Here is a 22,427-nt window from a genome sequence, read left to right as displayed (position 1 = left end):
CGATGAATGGAGGATTTCTGCTTCTTTTGTCGCTCAGCGAACTCTTCCAAAATGTCCAAGAACTCCATCGTATTGAACGCAATATCCTCTTCGAGCGGGGGAGCACCTGGTGGCACATTCCACATCGTCAAACTGCCAAAGCGTCGATCTCTCGCTGCTGCTTCTCCTTGGTTGGCATTTCTCTTTTTCTTCTTTGCCTTCTTCTTGCCGGATTTACTACTTTCTGACGTTTCAGCTTTCGTGCCAGCAACACCAGTAAACTCTTCCTCCATTATCTTAACGACCATGGGAGACGCTCGGATCTCGCCAGTTAGCATGTACTCGGTCAGATCCAATCTGTCAATTTCGCGGCGGAAACAGCAAACTGCGAGCAGAGCCTTCTCGTTGTATCTCTCCATGTTGAGGAAATACTCGGACCGAGCCTTCGCGGCAGATATCGACTCAGTCATCGTCCAATACTTTAAATACGACAGCACCTTGGCGTTTTCCTTCTGTTCGTCCAAACACTCGAGCACCGCCTTCACGCACTTCCGAAAGTCGCTTAGCGTAGTTTCACTCCACGTCGACGACAGCCACACCTCCATGACGCTCAAGATCGAGATGTTGGGAGACCCAAGCATATGCGCGACAACCTTGCACTTCGCGACGGCAAACTCGCTCATTTCGACCCCAAAAAAGCGCAACGGACCCTCGCTGTTCGCTTTGTCGTGCAAAGTGGCACAAGCAAGACTACTTAAGTCGTTAAACCCAATGGCGACGTGCGTGGTGCCAAAGAAATAGACTTCAGCTCGGTTCGGATTATTGGCGAAGTTGGACCGGATGCGAGCATCGTACTCCGGCAGGGCCTTGATGCGGGCGTCACGAGCGTCGATAATATCGCCATATCTCAAAGAAGCCCCTTTCGATTGGAGGATCTGCAACGCGGCAGTTCCGTGCCATCGCTTCACCATGTCACCCGGATGCATAGTTCTCTTGAACGTCCCGTCACGCATGCTCTGGGCCATAATCCACGGGTTCGCGCTAGCGTCAAGGTACGCTCGGTGAAGTACCTTCCCAGCGAAAACTGGGTCGACTCCTTCCGGCCACCCTCGCAGTTTCGGAAACTCGACGTGGATTTTAGGCGGCGGATGCTCCAAGAACATCACCATTTCGCGCGGCAGGGCTTGGTACTGTGACGCGGGAATTCCGAAGCGCATCATATTCTCGAGCGATTCCATCCGAGCGATATACTGGTCGATAGATTCGTTGTCTCCACAAGTCGCATCTTCTCCTTTCGTTTTCTCGTGCAGGCCCGCAGAGGTAATGCTGTGAGGCTGTAAGGCGTCACGCTCTCTTCGCTGGACATCCGTCGCTGTTGCTGACACCGGTTGGACAGTCTTAGGGGTTGCACTTTGCTTCGAACGCAGTTCGACGTCAGCGACCATACCAACCTTAAATTTCTGCACCCGATCCCTACTTTCTGCTGATGCGAGGGCCTTGGAGACGACATCGGCACGGATCGAGTTTAAGTCAGCAATGCACCTGACCGGTGTAAGCCCAATCCTTTGCAAGCACCTTGCTCTTCTGGTCCAAGCCTTGTAATTCAACGGATCGACGATGCCAGCGATCGTACAATTTAGAAGTGCCAACTCAGTGGACGGTACCTCGTCGTTTGTCTTGGCGTGATTCGCGACGGCTGCTGTCACACTGATTCCGGGGACGCTGCTAGTCTCGTGATGCAGCTTCAAGTGTACAGCAGCAACGTTGTTTAGCACAAGCGATACACCCCTGGAGCACAAATTGAGCGCCTTCAATCCTTTCTGGTAGCACTCCTCCGCAGCGCGGAAGTCACCCTTAATAAAGCAGTCCGACCCCGCCTTTCGCCATGCGTCTGCATCTCCAGACACGGTACTGTTTCCTTTGACGAGCATCAGCAAACCAGGTGCTCCAAGATCTGCGCACCACCCCACGTAGGACTGGAACAGCGAATGATCCTCGAGTGGGGGTGGGTCCTCTTTGCCAATCGTATTCTCCACCAGTCGTCGGTCCTTCGCCGATAGATTCGGTATCGCACGGCATGCGTGAGCCACTACACGCTGTGCAAGGAGGCAACAACCTCCGGCTTGTTCAACAAGAGAGGCAGCGAGACGGAACCAAGCCTTGACGTAACCAGGATCAAGGTGGGCTGCTGCACCGGCAAGCTGCACGGCTGTGTTGAACTCACCCAGTTTGAGCTCACACGTGGCCATGTTGTTCAGCAGCACCGCGAGTTTCTTCACGTCAGGAGCCACCGTTTGCATCGCACGCTCGTAGCACGCCAACGCGCCGCGACCTTTATTGCTGCTGTTCAATAAACCGAAAAAATCGTTCCCGAGCTTTTTCCACGTCGCCAAGTCTCTCGGAGCGTCGTTCCACGGGATAAGCTCCTTGGGTTGTTCTACGCGTATCCCTTCCGACATGTCCTGCCTCACTTTATAGTACGGTTCGAAAACTACAATCGGCTGTCCTTTGGGGAAGCGACTGGAGACGATACGCTGCTTTTCATGGGGTGCTAAGTCATCGTCTACCAGTCCATAGGCTGCAATTTCCACCAATTCGCCTGTCACATCCTCCAGCAAGAGCGACGTCGAGGCGATCCCGAAAAACGCATCGTCGATAGCCACCCACCCGCAGAGGAATCTCCCTCTGTGGGTTGTGCCTAATGTAAGTTCTTTGACTATCATTGGCTTGAGCAACTTTAGGGATTTCATGTCCAGATTAGGCTTTGCGTCCGCTTTGTTGGCAAATGCCACTTGAACTGTGTCCGGGGTAATCCGTCCCGCTGCCAATTGGTCGGCAAATATGCCTCCAGGTCGCACGAATTGAGCCCGTCCCTTCTTGAATCGCTGGATGAGTCCTTCTCTTGTGCGAGCCTGCCGAGCCTGCTGCGCGTCGTCGTTGACCTGGCGCGCCGCTTCCTCAAGTAACTCTTTGCGCTTTTCGGAAGGAAGCTTTCCTAGAAACTCCATCATCTTGGCTGGGTCGTAGCCCGGTAGCATGGGGGTTGACATGGATGGAGGGGAAGAAAATGAACTGGAAGATTGACTTACCGGTACGCACCGACAAAAATGAAAAAAAATGGATCATAACTTGATTTTCAAAAGTTTTTAATAAAAAGTATTCTCTAAGATTGAACGTTCTTTTCTTTTTAAAACAAACTCTTTTTAGAAAAAAATATTTTTTTATTAAAATGCTCCTATTTGAAATGCTCAGTTGAATCTTAACAAAAACTGAAGTACTTTTAATTTTCTGGGTCAATACAAAGTACTTCAGTTTTTGTTTTAATAAGATTCAATTTTTCTTGTGCATCCGTCTTTTTCCTTTTCTTCGAAAAATATTTGATTTTAAAGTACTCCTGCTATAACGGATGTACAAGTTAACCCCTTGAAACCGGCTGATTTTTCCTTTCCTTAAATTGCATATGCAAGATAGTTTGACTTGGTGTTTGTATACTTTTATTTGTTACAGAGATGGTCGACGAACCGAACGTTGTAATAACCGGTGCAAACTGCATATTAACGTGCATACACGGCTGCAAGTTTAGGTTCTAAACTGCATTATTCATTCCATTTCCGTAACATAGATGCTGACTTCCGGTCGTCTGGTAGTACAGCGATAGGCGGGTGCAGAAACGGTTGCAATTTTAGAGATATTTGAATGTCGAATTTTAGAAACTGTCCAATTGCGTACATATATTGAAGTTTTCCCATCCAAGTGGCGAGCAAACAAAAGTTCAGCTTTTATGGCTCATACAAATATGAAGCCTATAATATAATCTGAGCATGGGCTTCCGGCTCTGGCCTCACGGACTGCATAGTAAGCAAAATGAATCGACGGTTGCACTTTATTCTCAACCTGCAAGAGATATAGAAAGACAATTTTCACTGCAGCCATTACTTCGCAAAAACACAAATACTGATGATAAAATGCATATTCACCCTTTAATATCCTGCATATGCATGATACTTAATCAGCAGCATCTCTCAGTCTTTTGCGTGATCCACCACCTTTCGTTGGAGTTGCTGGGCGCATACGGATGCGGCGTTCTTGGTTCGAAGGTCGCAGCTTTCCTTCACTCCATTCCTTGTGCCACACGTCAAAGCAGGTTGTCAAGACTCCGCGAATCACATGCCTCGGGCGCATACACAGGTAGATAGGCGCATTACCATCGCACTCGGAGCAGTAGTACGCCGTCGTGTGGGGCTTCGCGCCCTGCATCAGAGAGCAAACTTTACACGCACGCTGACGCCGCTTCGGCTGCGTATCTCGGTTCCTCCATTCATCCACCAACTGTGCTACATGAGTAGAAGCGTGCCCCGCCACACCAGAACGAGACGTACCGGCGATCTGCTCCCTCTCACAAAACGTGTTTCCGTCGAACATGTCCACTTCTTGGAGCTGGGTGAGCTGCAAGTGGAGGCGCTTCATGAATTTAACGTGCGTCAACAGCTTTGAAGTCTCGTGCTTGTGGTAGGCCTTGTGTACAATGTAGCTGTTCACTATAGCGATATCAATAAGCCCCAGCACGAGGCTCTTGTAATACTTCCGAAAAGTCACAGCCCGCTGGAGGGAGTATCTTTGCAATCGAAGCTGGTCATGTACGTCGACACCCCCCATAAACTGATGGTAGTCCTTGATAACACGGGGGGCGACGACCTTGTGGTGTTCACCAGCTTTGTCTTTCCGAACGACTCTATCCAAATCCACACTCCCACCCGTAGCCAAAAAGTGCACAGGTTTTGAATCCATCCAGCAAATTGCGCGTAGGCCAGGTACTTTAGAAGATTCCACAATCTTACACGTCCCCCGATCCACATCTCGTGGCCGTGTTTTCATCTTACAAATGATCTCTTTGCAGTACCCAACGCGATTTGTCATTATAGTGCCCACACAATAGTACCCCATCAGTAGTAGCTGAATCAGGAGAGCAACCGAGGTGTAGAAGCGATCGATGACAACCAGTTTCTTTGCGGGCAACGGAGCGTCACCGAACACTTCGCGGAGGTTTCGAACGACGGCGGCAGGGCCTTCCTTCTTGTCGAGTTGGGCAGCGTCGCTTGCATGATGTTTCTTGCCGCAGTATACTTCAAACCTGCATAATGCAGTTTAAACAGGAACATACTTTCATTCGTAAAGTGAATAATACAGGATAAGAAAAGTTTAGAACAAAAAAAAACACCTGATGCAGTACGCCGTGTGTGCACTGCACAACATAAAGAGCTTCGTTCCCCACTTGTGCGGTTTTGCTTTCATGTAGACGCGCATCTTGTTGAATCTGCTGCGGCTTGGAAGCATGGCTTCATCAAATGAAAGCTCTGCAGGCGGTACGTATCCTTCGCGAAACGTCCGCTGCAGCACTTCAACAACCTTGCGGATCTTCCAGGCTCGATCCGTGGTCGCTCTTGGGTCGTCGTTATCATTGAAGTGTAGATTTCTGCAGATATCCATGAATCGATCTCGTGCCATCACAGAACTGAACGCTCCACGTGGAATCGCCCCCTCGTCGGTGGTTTTCCAGTGGTTTGCCAGCTTTTCTCGGTTTGGGCAAATTGTTCGCGCGATCAGTAGTCCCACGAAGCGACACAGCTCGTGTGGTTTGATTGGAGGAACTGCTTGAAGCTCTTGGAGCACATTGCGCCGTGTCTTCTTCTTCGTGGCAGGATTCGCTTGACAGCGTCGCTTGTGGCGCTTGTAGGCATCGTCAACACGAGCGTGGAGCATATCTCTTTGGTACTTGTTTGAACAGACAGCAACGTGCTGCCACAATGCAGCCGGCATGAAGTAAAAGAACAACGCCATAGGCGAGTCCCCACGATGCAGTACTTCAGGAGTGGGTCCGGAATAGCCTTGGTGAAGTCCCGGGTAGCTACTAGCGCCTTCAACAGGAACGTAAGGCGTCTGTAACTCCTCATACACATCCGGTTCTTGAATTGGGCCCCATCCATTAGTCGAAAACTCTCTCAGTGTTCTGTCCAGCAAGTTACCCGCCAACACAGCGTCGGTGCCTCCAAATCCATCCATAAATTCTTTTGCCAGCGCAATATCCATCTCGTCTCGTTCAGGGTCCGGCTCCGATCCATCGGCCGCACTGGCATTTGATACCCAACCACTGCAATCAGACTGGGTATCTGTGACAACGTCGTCCCTTGCCGCTTCATCGCCAGATTCAAGTGCATCATAGTTGGGGTCTCTTCCGCCCGGGGCGTCCACATTCAACCGGTCAGTTGTTTCTGCAAGTATATCTTCGTAACACAAGCATAAAAAATCGTTATCATGAATAATCAGTATAAGGTATCATGAATATGCAGCATACGCACTGAATCGCATTGTAAGACATACCCGTTTCGTTGTTCTCTTCAACAGACTCAACGCTGGAATACCCTTCGTCCCCCCATTCAACATTTTCTTCGTCACCTCCATGAGGACCTGGCAACACGATGGGGGTTTGAGCGACGACTTGAGTAACGGGTTCAGCTACTGGCACTGGCGCTTTTTCTTCATCAGATATGGCGTCGTCAACTATAGTGCATTCACAAGCGTTAGACTGCATCAATATGCATGTGGTCGATGAAATATTCAGGATAGCGTACGGGCTTCTTCGGGCGGATGTACTGCATGAGCTAATGCATAATGCTAGTTAGTTATCCTGCATATCCTGCATATCATATCATGAATATGCAACTGGTACTCTCATGAGCGGCGACGTTTCTGCTTGTCCGTGGCAGGCGGCTTGGGCACTTTTCGAGTGCGCTTCACTTGCGTTTGTCGCGTCAAAGGCTGCTGAGTACCTGAAGAAGGTTGAAGTGGAGACGTGGGCTGGGTGGTGGCCGCTTGAGCGTGTGGTGATCTTGCTGTGACAGCAGGATCAGCAGGAGGTGCTGGTGGCGTATGGAATGGTCAAGAACCGGTAGACGAAGGCTTTTTGGAAGCTGTAACATCATACAAACAATTGGTTAGACTGTGTAGCCAGCAATCGCCACCATCTCGCTTACCACCACTGTAGTACTCCAACAGCCCTTCCTCCCCAAGAAAAAAGTCGATGCCTTTTGTGCCGTTAGCATGTCCGCCAGGGCGAACGTACTTCCATCTCGGATCTAAGTCCTTCGCTCGCGGTCTTACAGATGTCCATCCCTGCTTCTTCAGCTCCTTCCACGCCACACCAAACGGGATGTTTTGACTGCTCACGTACTTGCCTCGGACAGCCACCATTTCATGCAGAGAGCCTGGCTCCGTTCTTTTCCAGCGCGAATTCTCGAATGAGTGGCTGGAGAGGGAGCGAAAAAATTACCTTTGGAAAATAATGTAAAACTCATGTTTACCACATAAACTTTTTATATCTTATATTCAAATTTAGAGAAATATTATCTGTCTCGTCGCTTGTTATGTGTATCTTCTATGCTACCACACGTACAGAGAGCCTGGTTCTTTTTGACTTAGATTTTGTATAGCCGAGGATTTGAAAAAAAAAGTAACTATACAAACTTTAAGTCATATTTGAGCTTAACCTGCAATATGCAGGTTAAGCATTTTTGAAAAGCTGCATATGCAGGCTCCCGGTTTGAAGGGGTTAAATGACCCAAAACAAACAGGTACTGTATTAATAAGTTTACGTTCTTATTGGTACATGTACATGTAGCCTTCAAAAAGGCTGGAGGGACGGGACACCTCTGCACATTTGCGTTCTTTCTTTCGAGCATGGCCTCAAGCGCCAGAATTCCAGTGGGAAGCAGCTCCAAGCAGGTCCACGGCAGCAGGAGGGATGCCGCCGGTCGATCTCGGATCATTGGTGCGTCCTCCGTGTCAAATTCCAGTCGACGTGTGAACGGGAGCGTCGCCAATGTGAACGGAGGAGCTGCCGGCCACGGCTCTGGACACTCGACTCGCGTGTATTTGGACGGACAAGATGTGACTCCGCAGTCCTTACTGGTGAGTCGCATCAAGACATCGACAGAATCCAAAGGCAGAGGCAAAGGAGGAAGACATGCTCGCTCCAAAGCCCACGTCGTCGGTGCTTCTACTGCTGGGGCCTCGATGGCCGGAGCCAGTTTTCTCTTCAGCACTGCATCGACTTCTTCGGCCGACAATGACTCGGACAACGAGAGCTCTTCCTCTATCGTAGGCACAGCGGGCGTGAAAGCGCCTCGAAAGGAGCCGAAACCGAGTATCGTAGACCATCCAACTACCAGTTCTGTGACCCCTTCATCGAATCAGGAAGCGGACGAAAACGCTCGATCTGCGGCTACTGCTGGCCCGACTGACACTGAAGACCACGAACAAGGCAAGGGTGAAGCCGGCGATCCTCTGGGGCCCGTTCAGGACGCTCCTCTACTGGCTGGTAGAAAGTCCGTGGCGGTTGCAACTGGGATATCCCCGGGCGTGCGCCGGCCGATCACTGTGAGACTTGGCGAGACTGCGACGGAAACGCTTTTCGAGCTGCGCAGTGTTTGTGTGGCAATTGATGCACCTGATCATAACGCTGTCGCGGCGAGGAATAAACGCTATCAAGCGGTCTGCGCGCAGAAGAAAGGCAGCGACAAGTACGTTCAGGGTCGAACTCAGACTCTGCAGCTCGCACAGAAAGCAAAAGAAGTCATGACGGCCCCGCCAGCTACGCGTGACGCTGCCTGTGTAGCCACAGACTGGGATATCTACGACTGTGGGAAGATGGAGGATGAAACTAACGCCGACGACGAGGTTGGTGGTGCCATTCCGATCGGAGCTTCTCAGGCTCAACCATCGTCAAGTGAAGGACAGTCTAGAACCACAGAAGGACCGCCAGTGGCTACAGGGACAGAACCAATTGGAGGGGGTGTTGGGGATGTTCAGCTAAAGCAACAAGTTGAGGAGATCGTCGGGGCCACGTTAGCCTCCCCTGGTTGTGTGCTGGATGTGGATGGCGACATTGTCGAGGATCTGCGTGCAAGGCAACATCGCGCTTCGAGACCAAGCCGCAAGACGCAAAACAGACACGGTTATAGCAGTACTTACAGCCAGAAGTCCCGGGTGTTCGACAGTCAACGCTCTACTGCAGTGGCGACGGCATACGTGTCGGGGAATTCCAACGCGTCGATTGTTCTGGGCGACCAAAGCGGTGGCAGTATTTCAGCTGGTGCCTCGCAAGACTTTGCGGGTTTAACAGCCGAAGGTGCAAGCTCGGGCAGTGCAGCGACCAACTCCCAAGTAGGAATGAGCGTCGCGAACGCGTCACGTGGCGTCCTCAGTGGTGCAGTAAACGGAAGTGGCGACCAAAAAGGTAACAACGTGTACGCTCGAGCCAATACTAACGTGGATCTGGGCGAGATCATTGCTCGTCAACGAACGTCTCACGTCTTGGGCTCCTCCTCCCTCACTCTCATGGCCAGTATCGTGGAACGTGCCGTTCAACAGAATGTCTATCACGAACAACACGTCAGGTACCGAGATTTCCCCATGCTCGAGACGATAGAAACAGTAGCTGAACCTCCAAATGTGATCGTACCAGCACTCGACATGGGTTTCCCGGGGACTGTCGGTTCCGGACGCTCAGACTCGTTTTCAGTCGGTCCAAAAAGCATCGAAGAACTCGAAAAGCTGTGGACTTTCAGCTGTGAGCTCACTCAAAACAGGACCGTGTCGTGTCTCGCGTGGAACACGGCGAATGAAGATTTACTCGCAGTTTCTTACGCTCGCAACGATCAGTCGATTCAACCCGAAGTTCCCGCTGCATCTCCGTCTCCCGCCAACGGTGTTCAAACGTCCGGTACAGCTAGTAATTCAGTGTCTCGACCTGGACAAAACTCTCAATCTGCTGCAGCTTCTACAGCAGCCGTCGGTGCTGGAACGACGGGCACGGAACGAGACGGTTTGGTTCTCTTCTGGTCGCTGACAAATCCTGAATATCCCGAGCGGATCTACCAACTTCCTGTGGGCGTGACCTCCATCGACTTCAGTACTGCACATCCGTATCTGCTTGCAGTTGGTTTTGCCGATGGTGTCGTGTCCATCTATGACACTCGAAAAGACGATTCCGTCTCCTGTAGCTCTGCTTCAGGCTCTGCATTGTTAGGTGTGACGCCAACGCCAACAGCGAGGCACGCTCCAGTTCCGATCGCGTCAAGTTCAGGTCAGAGCGGCAAACATCTTGATGCTGTATGGCAAGTCAAGTGGGTGGCTCATGGAGGCAGTGAAAGCGTCGTCAGTGTCTCTGCGGATGGGCGCGTTGTCGAGTGGAGTCTCAAGAAAGGACTGAGTTACAGTGATCTCATGACGCTCAAACGGGCACCAAACCCACTTCTAGGAGGCCCGGGGACTGCTGCAACAGGGGTAAATGGCGTCGGAGGGGGCACAGATGGGGTGATTTCACGACAGGCGAGTGGTCGGAGCCTCGCCTTTGCCAGTCAAGGAGATCCGTCCGTTTACTATGTGGGAACGGAGGACGGACTGGTGCACAAGTGCTCGGTATCGTACAATGAGCAGTACTTGCAGACGTATATTGGCCACACTGGCCCCGTGTATCAACTGCTGATATCTCCGTTCTGTAGCGACCTCTTTCTCTCGTGCTCGGGTGACTGGAGTCTTAAGCTATGGCATCAAGCTGACCCTCACGGGGAAGCAACGCTCACGTTCCACTCGGTGGACCTGGCAAAGGCAGTGCTTGGAGCGTCCTGGAGTCCGAGTAACGCCGGGGTGTTCGCTGCTGTGGCTGAAGACGGTCGTATCGAGCTCTGGGACCTCATTCAGTCGACGCTAGACCCGGTTGTGCGTCATTTTCCAAAGAAATTCATCTCTGTGCCTGTTCCTGTGACTCAACCGACTGAGGGCGATGCGCTGGATTCATGTACCCGAGATTTGACTCCCAAAGAACGCGACGATGACGAAACCTGTCGAGACCCGAACGCAGTCGAAGTCCCAGCCACAACAATGGTTGAAGTGCCGCTGGAGTGCACTACCGTAGCGTTTGCCCCGAAAGCCCCCGTGCTCATTGTCGGAGACTCGACAGGAGACGTGACGGTGTACAGAGTCCCCGCTCAAGCTGCCAAAAGTGCAGCCTGCAACGGTGAAACTTCTGACACAGCGTCACATGTCGAGGATCAGGCTGCTCGATTACTGCGCACAATTCGGGTTAATAAGCACGAATAAAAAGAGTACGATAACTATTACTCCGAAGTAGTTTGCAAGTTGCTACTGGAAATTGGCACAAACTGAAACCTCAGCGTCAGTGCCTCGCAACTCGAGTACCGGCAATTGACATGGAAAGATATTTGCTCGCATTGAACTTAAAATTGGTCGAACACTTCGAAGGCAGCTCGATCTTCTCCATACAGAATGACAGCGTCGTCAACGGGCGAGTCCGGGTACTCGTCGAAATGCGTATGGTCGCCGGGTCCTCCCACTGGCGGTAGATATGGCGGCGTCTCGGAGCGTGCGAGCACCGAATTCCAGTCCACTTTGCCGAAATATTTATGTTTCTTCACGTCTTCCGATCCGCCTCGTAAGCAGCCTAAAAGAACACAATACAGACAAGAATATCGTAAGTCACTTGGCGACGAAATACAACGCCAGCCACGTTGAACGTACCGAGTCGCTTGGTACGGTCTTGCGATAAGAGCTTCTTAATGAGGTCCTTGGCCTTGGAGTCTATGTGCTTGGGGAAGTCCACCTTGCCGTCCAGGATCTTTTGATAAATACCGAACGGGTTCTCGTCGTAGAAGGGCGGATACCCGGCCAGCATCTCGTAGATAAGCACGCCGAGCGCCCACCAATCCACCGACTTGCCGTGACCTTTACTCTGAATAATCTCCGGAGCGAGGTACTCGGGTGTACCGCATAGTGTCCACGTCTTGTCCTCAACGATCTTGGCAAAGCCAAAGTCGGTGATCTTGAGGTATCCTTCGGATGTGATAAGGAGGTTCTCGGGCTTTAAGTCTCTGTAGATAATGTGTTGCGCATGGAGACAAGCCAGTGCTGTGACCAATTGCGCTGCGTAGTAGCAGGCCACATGGTCGGGGAAACGGCCTTGGCGTCGCAAATAGGAAAAGAGCTCGCCACCTTGCACATATTCGAGAACAAGATACAATCTTCGTTCGTCCTGGAAATGACCCAGGTAGTTGACGATAAACGGGTGTTGAATTCTGCTCAAGATCTCCACTTCGCACTTGATGTGGTGCAGCTGTTGCAGCCGCAAGATCTCGCTCTTCTTGAGGATCTTCAGTGCGTGGAAAGACCCCACGCCTTTCAGTTGCACTAGGCGTACGCGGCCAAAAGTGCCCGTACCCAAAGTTGCCAGGAGATCAAAATCACCCAAACAGAAGGCTCGTCGTACGCGCGGGGCATCTACGGGTGCAGCAGGGGAGATGGCGTTGGCGGGGGCCCCCTTCTCGTCGACTACCGGACCGGCCGTCTTCTTGCGGAACATTGCGGCTCTATTGTCGACTTGGGAGCTGACCCAACACCTTCCAGCTACTGAGTGGTTTCCGGGCGGTTATGTGTCCGCGTCTGGGACTGTGGCGGGCAAGAGCGCAAGTGACGCTCGGCGCTGGTAGCTCTCCGACGCTTCGACTAGATCTGGTAGCAAAACGGTACTGAAATCAGGTTGCGTTTTGGCCAGTAAAAAACCTAGAAGGAACTTTCCAGAGTGATGATTGGATGAAACGACAGCTCGAAGAGGTTTACCGGTATTGAACCGTCTGCCTCTGAAGAACGCGCAGAGAAAGTGATGAAATGTGTAGGAATGTAAGAAAAGGTAGTCTTGCTGATTTGGCAATGTTGAAGTCACAACGACAGCGACCACCAAAAGCAAAGATCATCAAACAAGTTGCAATGAAAGATAGAAAAGAAATACATGTATTACATCTCTTAGATTTTAATTTGACATCGCCTTAAATGGCCCCACAGTCAAAACACTTCACACGGGCTGCCGCGGCATCTTCACTTGACATACGGTATGTCCTCCTCTAAGGAACTCCTCGTTCTGAAGCACTCTGTTCGTTACGATCTTTGTGAAGTGCATGCATGAGGCCTCGACACACACTTGATGTTGCCTCACTGCGCGAAAACAATGAGTGCATACGTGTTGGTACATTATGAATGCAGAGAACGGTCTTTGAAAGCCCACCGAACACGTCGCTTCGACGGTGGAAAAGCGATCTTGGAGCAACTCAGGTTGCACGAGATCTCTTGCCTGTCTACACTTGTTACCAAGTTTTTTTAGTAACACTTTTACAGGACACAGGTACCATAGTCTCCGCTACTTTGATTACATTGTTCCATGGCTGCTTGAGAATGGTGCTTTATTCTTCTACCTTGCCCCTCATACTTAATCTCTTTGACATGTTTCTTTGACATGAAGGAATTGCTGTCACGTCTCAGATTTCTCTGTGTTTGTTAACAGCTTGAGTCTGTGTGCTACGTTCCATTGCCAATTGCATCGTTCGCTCAAGACGCATGACAAACAGTGGTCAGTCGACAATCGTCTCACGGATTCCGTGAGACGATTGTGACACGGAAATTGCAAAAGCTGCATTGCTCCAAATAATATAAAGGCACTTGCGGCCAGTCACTCACAGCCATCTAAGCCTACAGTCCACCCGAAGTAGACTTGTCTAGCGTAACGCCACGTACTCTATGTACACTCACTAACGATCATCAGATCTCGGTGCTCTTGTCACTACGGCTCGAATCCACGGGTCCGGCTGCGACACGAGGTGCGTCTGAATGGGTTGTCAGGCGGGATGACGAGCGACTTCGATCACTGCCGCCGGTATGTCGGAGCTCACCGGACAGAGCGGAGAAAGCCGACGACGATCGAGTCACGCGGGACAACCCAGAGGCTCCACTACCAGTGCTCCCGAAGCTCGATAAGTTAGTCGCAGACCACCCGCTTAGCGTCGTGTCGCGCGTGTTACGTGACGGCTGGCGATCGGTGTCAGATGCCAGTACAGAGCTCCACGATCCACTAATTTCACTGCCGCTCGTCATAGACGATCCTACCGAATACAACGCAGACACTCGAGCATTTCTTGTGTCTAATTCACCGCTAAAACTCTGCATAGAAGGCACTCGACTTCTGATGCTAATGTCCGTCAACGGGTCGCAATGGTTGGCAGCCATCCTGTGACCACGGAGAGACGGCACTTCGTCGGCACTTTCCCCACTTACAGAAGACGCTCCATCGTATGTTGGAGGCGGGACAGCGACCATAAGTGCTGTGCCGTTGTAGCCACTTTCCATAAAGGAATCGTCCTGCATGAAGGTTGGCGATAGTCTTGTGATGGAGCGCATGTCCATGTCGTAGCCGTAAGGGAGTGGACTCTCGTCGTCGTCATCCGCATACTTTTTACGACTAATAGCCACGAACATGACCAGGAGACCCATGATGCCAGCAACCACTCCCACAATCGCTACGATGGACCCTGTGCCCAAACTGTAATACGTAGCGGCACTGGTGTTGACGTCGGACACGCCGCCAGGCTTCAAAAGCCCATCCAAGCCAGTTTTACTGTCTCCGCTGTTACTGGAGCCTGAACTCTTGCTGGATTCACCCTGGTCACTGGTTGTACTACTGCCGGCGCTGATGTCTTCACTGCCTCTGTGTGTCTCCTTTTTCTTCTTCTCTTTCTTCTGTTTGCCTCCACGAGAGTTGGAGCTCTCGATGTCCATCGCATCCGACCCGTCCAAACTCACATCTGCACTTGAGCTTGCGTGAACTTGACCTGGACTAGTTCCCTCGCTGCTCTCTTCGCTCCCGCTTGCTGAATGTAATGTCACTGTTTCGTTGTTACTGCTGGAGCCGGACGATGCTGTCCATGAGGATGGCGTTTGAGATGACGGTGCAGCACCAGTAGAGGGGGTGTCAGCTGCCGCGCCACCGGTTTCCATGGCTGGGTCTTCTGTTATTGGCATCACTGTGCTCTCGTCTGGAAGAATCACCGCAGCGTCTGTGGAGGCCGATCCCGCTATTGCAGGCACGTCCGTCGCGTCGTCGATAACGCGATCTGGCGTTGGCCCTGCTTCTGAACTACTGTGGGTGGTGGATGTCGGTGTGTCTTCTACAGGTGCCAGCTCTGGAGCTTGCGTTGCTGGTGCTGCGGTTGGCGCCGGAATCTCTGTTGAAACGGGAGCGTTTGCAGCTGTTGGTGTTGATACCGACACGGGGGCCTCAGTTGCCACCGACACAGGGGCGTCAGTAGCCACTAAGGGAGCTTGTGTCCCTATAGAAATTGTCACGGGCGCGATGGTCGGAGGCGCTGGCGCTGCCGTCGGCGCCGCACTTTCAGTCCCGCTATCACCTGTCGACTCTGCTCCTGTTTCATCGTCACTGGACGGCGGTGGTGTCGGCCTCCTCGTCATGTACACTGCGTGCGCTACTCCACTACGTCTCGTGGCTGTTGGGGCCGTCGTCGTCTCCTCTTTATCTCTTGATCCCGACACTGTCGTTGTCACCGACACGCCCGTCGTTGGAGCTGTCGTCGGAGCCGGCGCCCGCGTTGACGGCGCCGTGGTCAATACTGAATCTGCAATAGCCGTCGGGCTCTCGTTCTCGTCGTTGAGACCCCCGCCCCCTTCGTCTTCGCTGCTCGTTGTTGCGTGTTTTTCTGCTATATCATCGTCTGCATCTGATGCGCCTCCTATCGTGATCGAAATGGACGTCGACGGGCTGTGCGTCGTCTCATCCGTCCGCGTGACGCCGCCCAGTACCGTGGACGCCAAGTTCGATACAATAGTGTTGGCTGTATCCACGGCTTCGTTGGCCACCTCGGTTATTGTGTCTGTCACTGCGTTGTGCGCCTCGTCGAACGTGATAAGGCGACGGTCACTGAGCGCCGCGCAATGCGCCACCACGGCCGCCATCGCGCCGAACGCCAGCATCGCGCGTCTCCTTCTGCGCGCTCCACGGCGGCGTGGGCTCTGCTGCGAGATGGCGAGGCGTCGTGGAGTGGACGTCGCCCGTACTGCTTCAGTGCCTGCGTCTTGGTGGGGATCGACCGATACTGAGGGAGCAGCTTGGCGATACGTTGTAACTGTGCCTTTGCGCTGACTAGCTACGCATTTACAGAGGTATAACTAATTCGGTATTTGTAACTCATAATAAAGCTTATGCATCGGATTTGTAAGGGAAAACGAATTTTAGAAGGAATGTGACCTATCCCGGTTAATTGCAAGCAGAAGGGGCTGATATTTTGGCCCCGTCTCTGAGGAGCGTAATGGCGACTTGGCAAAGGAATGTCTTTCTGCACCGCAAATTGCCGGCGCAACGCCTTTGCAAGAGCTGTAGTTTGTGCATTGCATTGAGCAGCAATATTAAAATCTTGTCTTCGGTATAGTAATTGAAGACCGTTCGCGAAAATATTTAACAATGAAAAAAAGTGTTGTGATACTTGCACAAACTTACATGCATTTTTGTTGTTGGACATGACTCGATTGTATCATCGATGAGGCGTCAGTTGCAGACCAAAAATAAAACTTTATGGCTTGAAGTACATGTGCAGTTTACGGATAGTCTAAATTAATTTATTGTTTGCTTGTACAGGTGGGTGTGTTTACCAAAGGCGGCCCTGCGTGCACCTTGTCGTTTTCGAGAACATGTATCGGGTGTGATTTTTGGCCAGATCCTCCAAGGTTACGGTCAAACAGCGAAATGGGGCCAGTACAGTCCCGTTCGACACAAGGTTCAACGCGACTTCCCAGCACACTTCCAATCACACGGAATTCATCTCTTGGGACTTTGAGCGAGAGTATTAATACCTTGCGGAAAATAAAAAACTCGGCTCCGTCTTCCTCGACCATTTTCAGCACACCAAACGCCTTTAGAGCTTCGATCTTGTAGTATAGTTGATCGTCGTGCCAGTAGTATCCCCCGAGCATGATCATTTTACAGCGCACACCCAACGTCGTGTCAACACAACAAGGCGCTGTCAATACTGCACATGTTCGGTGACGCCTCAGTACATACACACACGCTAAAACAATGCGAACTGACGTGATAAACGCAGCGAGCCCGAGCACAAGGACCCCATGGCCCACCAAGCTCCAAACGTAATACGAAACTGCGAGCGCCGCTGGGTGTGTCTCTTTCAAGCTCGATCTATTGACCCATGTGAAGTAATTCATTACTCCAGCGCACAGGAGCTCTCCGAATAAAGACGTTTCATAGCTGAATATTAGTCTTTTCACTAGAAGTCTCGCTTTCTCGCACAGCCAGTTTTTACTCTCAAGCATTTCGAACAGCAACAAGAGTACCCCTGACAAATTGTAGCCCAGCGAGATGTACTGGAGTTTGGCATTAGGTCCGTCTTGAGCAATCAGCAGAAACAAATCGCTCATGACGCCTTCGAGCAGCATGTAAAGTATCGCCACACGAAAAAAGTTTGACGAGCTGTGCGCGGACAACCGCATACTTTCTTGCATGAAAACGGCTGCAGCCTTCCTCGATAGTGTCTCCTGCAAGCGGAAGCATCTCATTCCAAATCGGTTGCATAAAATGTAGCTTCTCCGTAGGAGTACAATGCGATACATTATCCACATCAACCCAAAAATGCCATACCAGTAGGATTGACGGTACGAATAGGCTCCTCTGTCGCTCGCCAACGCTGAAAAGTTACTGTCGAATGTTCCAAGTCCTCGAACACGAACATAGGCAGTCTTGTCCATCTTGCAGTATTAATAAGTTCCTGCTGCTTCTTCGTAGAACGCAAAGTATCCAATACTTCCATGGTAAAAGTAATGCTCAAAGGTGTAGCTTTCATTCGCACAGCTCGTAGGTGTTGCCGGCGATCTCTTGACGCGTTGCGTCCCCAGGATAAAAGATCCATGAACGTTGTACTGCGGTATCACGAAGTGGCAGACTTGCCCCTGCCCCACCGCATAGTAATGTGTGACCACAACATTCCACCACGCACTCGCGATAAAGAGCCATTCAAGAGGACAGTACTCGGAGATACTCGCTGTCTGTCTCGACGCATCCGCTGAAACCACAAGATCTTCTGTCAGTTTGTGCGCCGTCACGAGTTTTAAGTAGTTCCTCCCTTGCAGAACCAGCGGAAGTATTCCAAAGCTAAACCATATAATCATCAGCATTCGCTTAGCACTCGTTCGACTTGAAAGGGCTGCTGACAGCTGCGTGATGCTGGGTACCTTGGCAAGTTTTTTTCGCGGTAATACAGGACTCGCTCGTTTAGTCTCGCTTGACTTGGTTGTCGCCATCTTTGGTGCCTGCCAGCTTATGCCAGTCAGCTAAAAATGACAAATTGAAACGAACGTTATGTTGTTTACAGCTCGAACTTGGCAAGTGCACACGCTGGTCCACATTCGTTAGATAGGCACTTCCACGAAAATTTAAATTTTGTACTTCGAGGTGCTGAAGTTGCATTAAATATTATTTACATCAGAACCGGTATGTACAATACGTCGATCGGTGACGTGTGCCGTTTGGATACTTAAGTAGCTTTAAGGTGCATCCAAGACGTCTTTGCTGGAGTCGAAGCTTTCACATTCGGAAGATTCACAGGTGGAAGACTTGGTGCCTCTGCTTTCAGCTTGCTCCAGTCTTACAAGATGTCGGAGAGTGAGTGCGAATTCCATCGGAGCAACAGCCGACTGAACCAGTACTGCTTCAACGTCAGGCTTAAATACGAATGTGCTCGTTGTCTCTCCGAGGAAATTCTCCACGTCGCCTGCGCTCAGTACGGTCAACAGCTTCGCTGGGTCGCTCATATCGAGCAGAGAGCCGAAGTTGTAAGCCAAGCCCCCGCACAACATCAGGGCCACGGAAAGAAGAGAAATGTACCACTGACGCGTGTGCTGCTTCATCGTGCACTGTTCTTCTTGAAGCGCTTCCCGTAGCAGGCTAAACTGCCTGTGCAGCAGCGTAGTAGTCCTCTCCGCTTTCCTCACAGCACACGCAGCCTCCAGCAACGAGCGCTTGATTTCGCGATCCCAGACTGACGTTTCTCTCTTCACTTTGGTCGCTTTGAGGTCCCATTTCATCTGCTCCACCTCGGTAATGAAATTATCACGTGTGCACTGTCGAAGTGCCAGTTGGAAAAACGACGCGGCTGGGTTGTCAGTGATAAGTTTGGCTCGAATAACTTCGTCGAAAGCTTCCGAGAGGATCGTGTGCATCTCCCCAACATTGAGGGCCCGGAACCCGAGACCAAAGATGACTTGAAGATCATAGACGCTGGTCATCAGACCCAGCAGTTGGCGTAATCTTGTCACTGTAACTTTAGCAGCACTTAAGATCAGCGTCGCGCGCTCCCAGAATGCGCGCTGCTTGATGTGTTCCCGTAGCAGCCACGAAACTTTACTATTCCTGTCAATCTCCACTGCAAAATCAAAAGCTGTTTTGGCGTCAGAAGACAACAGTAGAGGGTTGCAGCCACAGTCGACGAGAAGGTACCGTACAAGCGCGAAATTTGTCTGTGATGCCGCCAAGTGCAGTGGTGTCCATCCGTTACTGAGCCGTAGATCTTGGATCCACTTGGACGTCGTGTCTTCAACTAGCTGCTTCAATAAAGGCACGTCACCTGAGTCCATCAGTAGCGCCAATACGCCTCTCCCAAAGTCTTCACCGAGATTTCTCAGCTCTTGTCGCCAGTCTTTGTCATCACATTGTCCGAGTCCTCGTTCGACTGTCTTGTGCATCTCGACCATCTCCACCAGCGTGTCAGAAGCCAAGGACATCTGGAGAATGATCGTGACTGCTTCTGTATGTTTGAGTTGAATAGCTGCGTCAATAGCCGACGCTTTGCCAGCTCTGCTCCCTGTCAATTTCTCCCGTAAACACACCGCTATGGCCTCTGCGTTCATGGCTCCAATAGCTCCATCAAGACTTGTGTAGGCGTTTAATAATCTCTCGAATTCATCACAGTTCGGGCCAGCGCGAACGTAGTCCATGGCGATCTTAGCAGAGTCGCTCTCGGCCATGGGATCGGCTCCGTGCGCTAGAAGGACCTCAGTGACCTCCAGCATTTCCCTAATAACTGCACACTGAAGCGGCGTCCGACCAAAGAGCCCGACGTTGTTCGCACACGCGCCATGTTGCGCCAATGCGATGGCTGTGGCTTCTCTCTTCTCGTCGATCGCTGCATGGAGCGCCGTGAGGTCGTTCGAGTTGGTTAGCTCGAGGTCCGCTCCGCTCGCTATGAGCAGCTCCAGGATGTCCACCACATTGTACCGTGCGGCCTCGATCAACGGCGTGTTGTGGAACCCTCGGCGCTCGTTCACGTTGTCGCCCAACTCCAAGCGACGACGCACACCGTCGAGGTCCCCCCTTCGCACGAAATCAGTGATGGTGTCGCGAGAGAAAATCCCCATTTACAGAGTTACAAGGTCCGTCCAAGAGGCGGTGAAACGAAAAGTGTGAGGAAGTTTCCTGGCATCGAGACGAGCCGCCACCTCGCTTCGGGCCGAAGTTCGGTCGCCATGTCATGGACTGGTTGAGAAACTATCGATGATCGGTTCGATCGTCATGATGTGCGGCACGTCTATTTGCTTGCTGAAGCGGAAGTGTGTGGTGCTCAGCCCGCGGTAGTATGCTTGTAAATGGATACAGCAGACATGGCATGCTACATGTACGTGTTTGCGTGTGTGTTGGCAGAGTCGGTCACTCAGTTGAGGCGCGCGACGTACTGTACATGTATCGTTCCATGACCCTTGAAATCCATGGCATGATTCATGAGCACCCAACCGAAAATACACGGCATGACCAAAGGCCTTCGGTGTGCGTCATCGGCGAAAAGAATGAGGACCCACACGCTACGCTCCGTATGTCTTTCGCAGCACAGAACAATAATGACTCGCAGTATAATCGTTCGCGGCTTCTTCGAGCCACAAGGCTCGATCCTATTCTCGCGAAATTTACCTGGGGAATTTATTTTCTCCAGAGCTTACACGTTAACTGTCTGTAGCTGGTAAAGTAAGTAAGCTTAGCTTGATATTACGGGCTTCCTAAAAAGTGCTCTGCACAAACTGCTCAAACATTGTAAAACCTGCCTCATGCGATGTGCGTTGCAACCGCTCTGAAAAACGACCACCTCAATTCAGATTTGGTCGTCTGTCTGTCTGAGTGCCTCGCTCTGCCTCGCCACCTTCATGGCGTCAGCCTCAAAGCCTTTTGGTGACAAGAAGAAGTCAAAGAAGAATGGTGAAGCATCTCGGAGCAAAGACAAGGAGCGCAAAAGCAAGAGTAAGGATCGAAAGTCCTCTTCCAAAAGAGAAAAACCCGTCGCAGCCCCTGTGCCTGTCGTTACAGATGCACCTCCACCTACGATCGTTCATGACCCCGATGCCATCCAACTGTTCCGTCGATACGACCGGAATCGATCGGGGGTTCTTACGAGACTCGACTTTTTGCAGCTCTTGAAGGACTATGCCGACCCAACGAGTAGCAGATGGGGGGCATCTCTTCTTAGACCTCCTTTGTCGCTAACAGACACCAGCGGGATCCCGCTAGGATACCAACGTGCCGATAGAAACTCGGAATTTGAGGCTGGACAACTCTTCGAGAGATACGATAAGGATCACACAGGCGCACTCACCTTGGACACTTTCCACGTCTTCTTTGCCGATTTCAAGGCGCAGCTGCGAGCTTTCGTGGAGGAGACGAACTATCGAGCTCTTGCTCCATCGGTGGGGACCGTTTCACCCCCGCTGATCCCTGTTCAAGAAGACAAAGCTGTGTCAGTGCCTGCCAACGTTCAAGATGCTGCAACAGAAGCAGATATTCCTCCAAGCCCGAGGACGATAAGAGCGAAGTATCGAGCAGCGTTGTTGAGGCTAAGAAAAATATGTAAAGAAGAGTTAGTTGACCAGCGAGAGCGACTTGTCCAGCACATGGACGCTATACGAGAGGAGATGACCCATCGACAGCAACACAGAAGCAGTGTTCACTGGGCTACGAGGAGACCTAGAACGTCATCTTTTCATGAGGATGCAACGCCGGAAAAAGACGAAACCCAGCAGTACGAAGCGATGGAAGACGATTTAGATCGGTTGGACGAGGTTATAAGATATGTGAGACGTCATATGAGCAAAGGTTCGTCGTTGTGTCAGATGTGCGGGAACGAGTGACAACATGTAGTTCTAACCATGAGATTTGTGTGCAATAGGTAGCGACAATTCGCAGCGGGAGATGCAAACCTTCCTCGACCAAGCTGACAGGATTGAGGAAGAGGCTGAATATCTTGCCATGAAAGACTTTGGCGATATTCCTGCTTCTAAGCAGAAGGAGAATGAGCCATCTTCTCTAAATTCTACCCCTCCAGTTGTGGCTTCATCTCCTGTCCCATCAGCCTCGATATCAGTATCGCAACACCCGAAGCAAACGGAGCTGGAGACTCTTCTCCGAGTGAAAGATCAAATGATTTTTCAGCTATTGCAGGAGCGGACAGCGATGCGCAAGGAGCGTGTTGCAGTTGAGACTAGTCTGAGGA

General features: G+C 51.3%; 6 protein-coding genes across 6 annotated transcripts; 2 read left to right on the top strand and 4 right to left on the bottom strand.

The window, feature by feature from the left end:
* Positions 1-2,326: 2,326 nt before the first annotated feature.
* PITG_20158 (uncharacterized protein) lies at positions 2,327-2,729 on the bottom strand (the record flags this gene model as incomplete). Its single annotated transcript, XM_002895896.1, has 2 exons — positions 2,327-2,354; positions 2,395-2,729. The coding sequence occupies 2 exons, from the start codon at positions 2,727-2,729 to the stop codon at positions 2,327-2,329; spliced, it is 363 nt and encodes a 120-aa protein (XP_002895942.1).
* Positions 2,730-7,713: 4,984 nt separating this feature from the next.
* On the top strand, positions 7,714-11,136 carry PITG_20157 (Axonemal Inner Arm I1 Intermediate Chain Dynein; the record flags this gene model as incomplete). Its single annotated transcript, XM_002895895.1, has 1 exon — positions 7,714-11,136. The coding sequence occupies one exon, from the start codon at positions 7,714-7,716 to the stop codon at positions 11,134-11,136; it is 3,423 nt and encodes a 1,140-aa protein (XP_002895941.1).
* Positions 11,137-11,273: 137 nt separating this feature from the next.
* PITG_20156 (cAMP-dependent protein kinase catalytic subunit, putative) lies at positions 11,274-12,556 on the bottom strand (the record flags this gene model as incomplete). The annotated part of the gene is made up of 2 exons (XM_002895894.1): positions 11,274-11,497; positions 11,575-12,556. 2 exons carry the CDS (start codon positions 12,410-12,412, stop codon positions 11,274-11,276), a joined length of 1,062 nt encoding a protein of 353 aa, XP_002895940.1.
* A 2,673-nt stretch (positions 12,557-15,229) lies between these two features.
* Positions 15,230-16,033, top strand: PITG_23179 (uncharacterized protein; the record flags this gene model as incomplete). Its single annotated transcript, XM_002895893.1, has 1 exon — positions 15,230-16,033. One exon carries the CDS (start codon positions 15,230-15,232, stop codon positions 16,031-16,033), a length of 804 nt encoding a protein of 267 aa, XP_002895939.1.
* Positions 16,034-16,705: 672 nt separating this feature from the next.
* Positions 16,706-17,511, bottom strand: PITG_20155 (uncharacterized protein; the record flags this gene model as incomplete). The annotated part of the gene is made up of 2 exons (XM_002895892.1): positions 16,706-16,718; positions 16,760-17,511. 2 exons carry the CDS (start codon positions 17,509-17,511, stop codon positions 16,706-16,708), a joined length of 765 nt encoding a protein of 254 aa, XP_002895938.1.
* Positions 17,512-18,441: 930 nt separating this feature from the next.
* Positions 18,442-20,310, bottom strand: PITG_20154 (uncharacterized protein; the record flags this gene model as incomplete). The annotated part of the gene is made up of 2 exons (XM_002895891.1): positions 18,442-19,319; positions 19,521-20,310. 2 exons carry the CDS (start codon positions 20,308-20,310, stop codon positions 18,442-18,444), a joined length of 1,668 nt encoding a protein of 555 aa, XP_002895937.1.
* Between the last annotated feature and the right edge of the window lie 2,117 nt (positions 20,311-22,427).

The sequence above is a fragment of the Phytophthora infestans genome, genomic scaffold (genome assembly GCF_000142945.1).
Source record: "Phytophthora infestans T30-4 supercont1.124 genomic scaffold, whole genome shotgun sequence".
NCBI lineage: Eukaryota > Oomycota > Peronosporomycetes > Peronosporales > Peronosporaceae > Phytophthora > Phytophthora infestans.
Note: the sequence above shows the minus strand (reverse complement) of the source record. Positions and strands in the feature narration are given on the sequence as shown.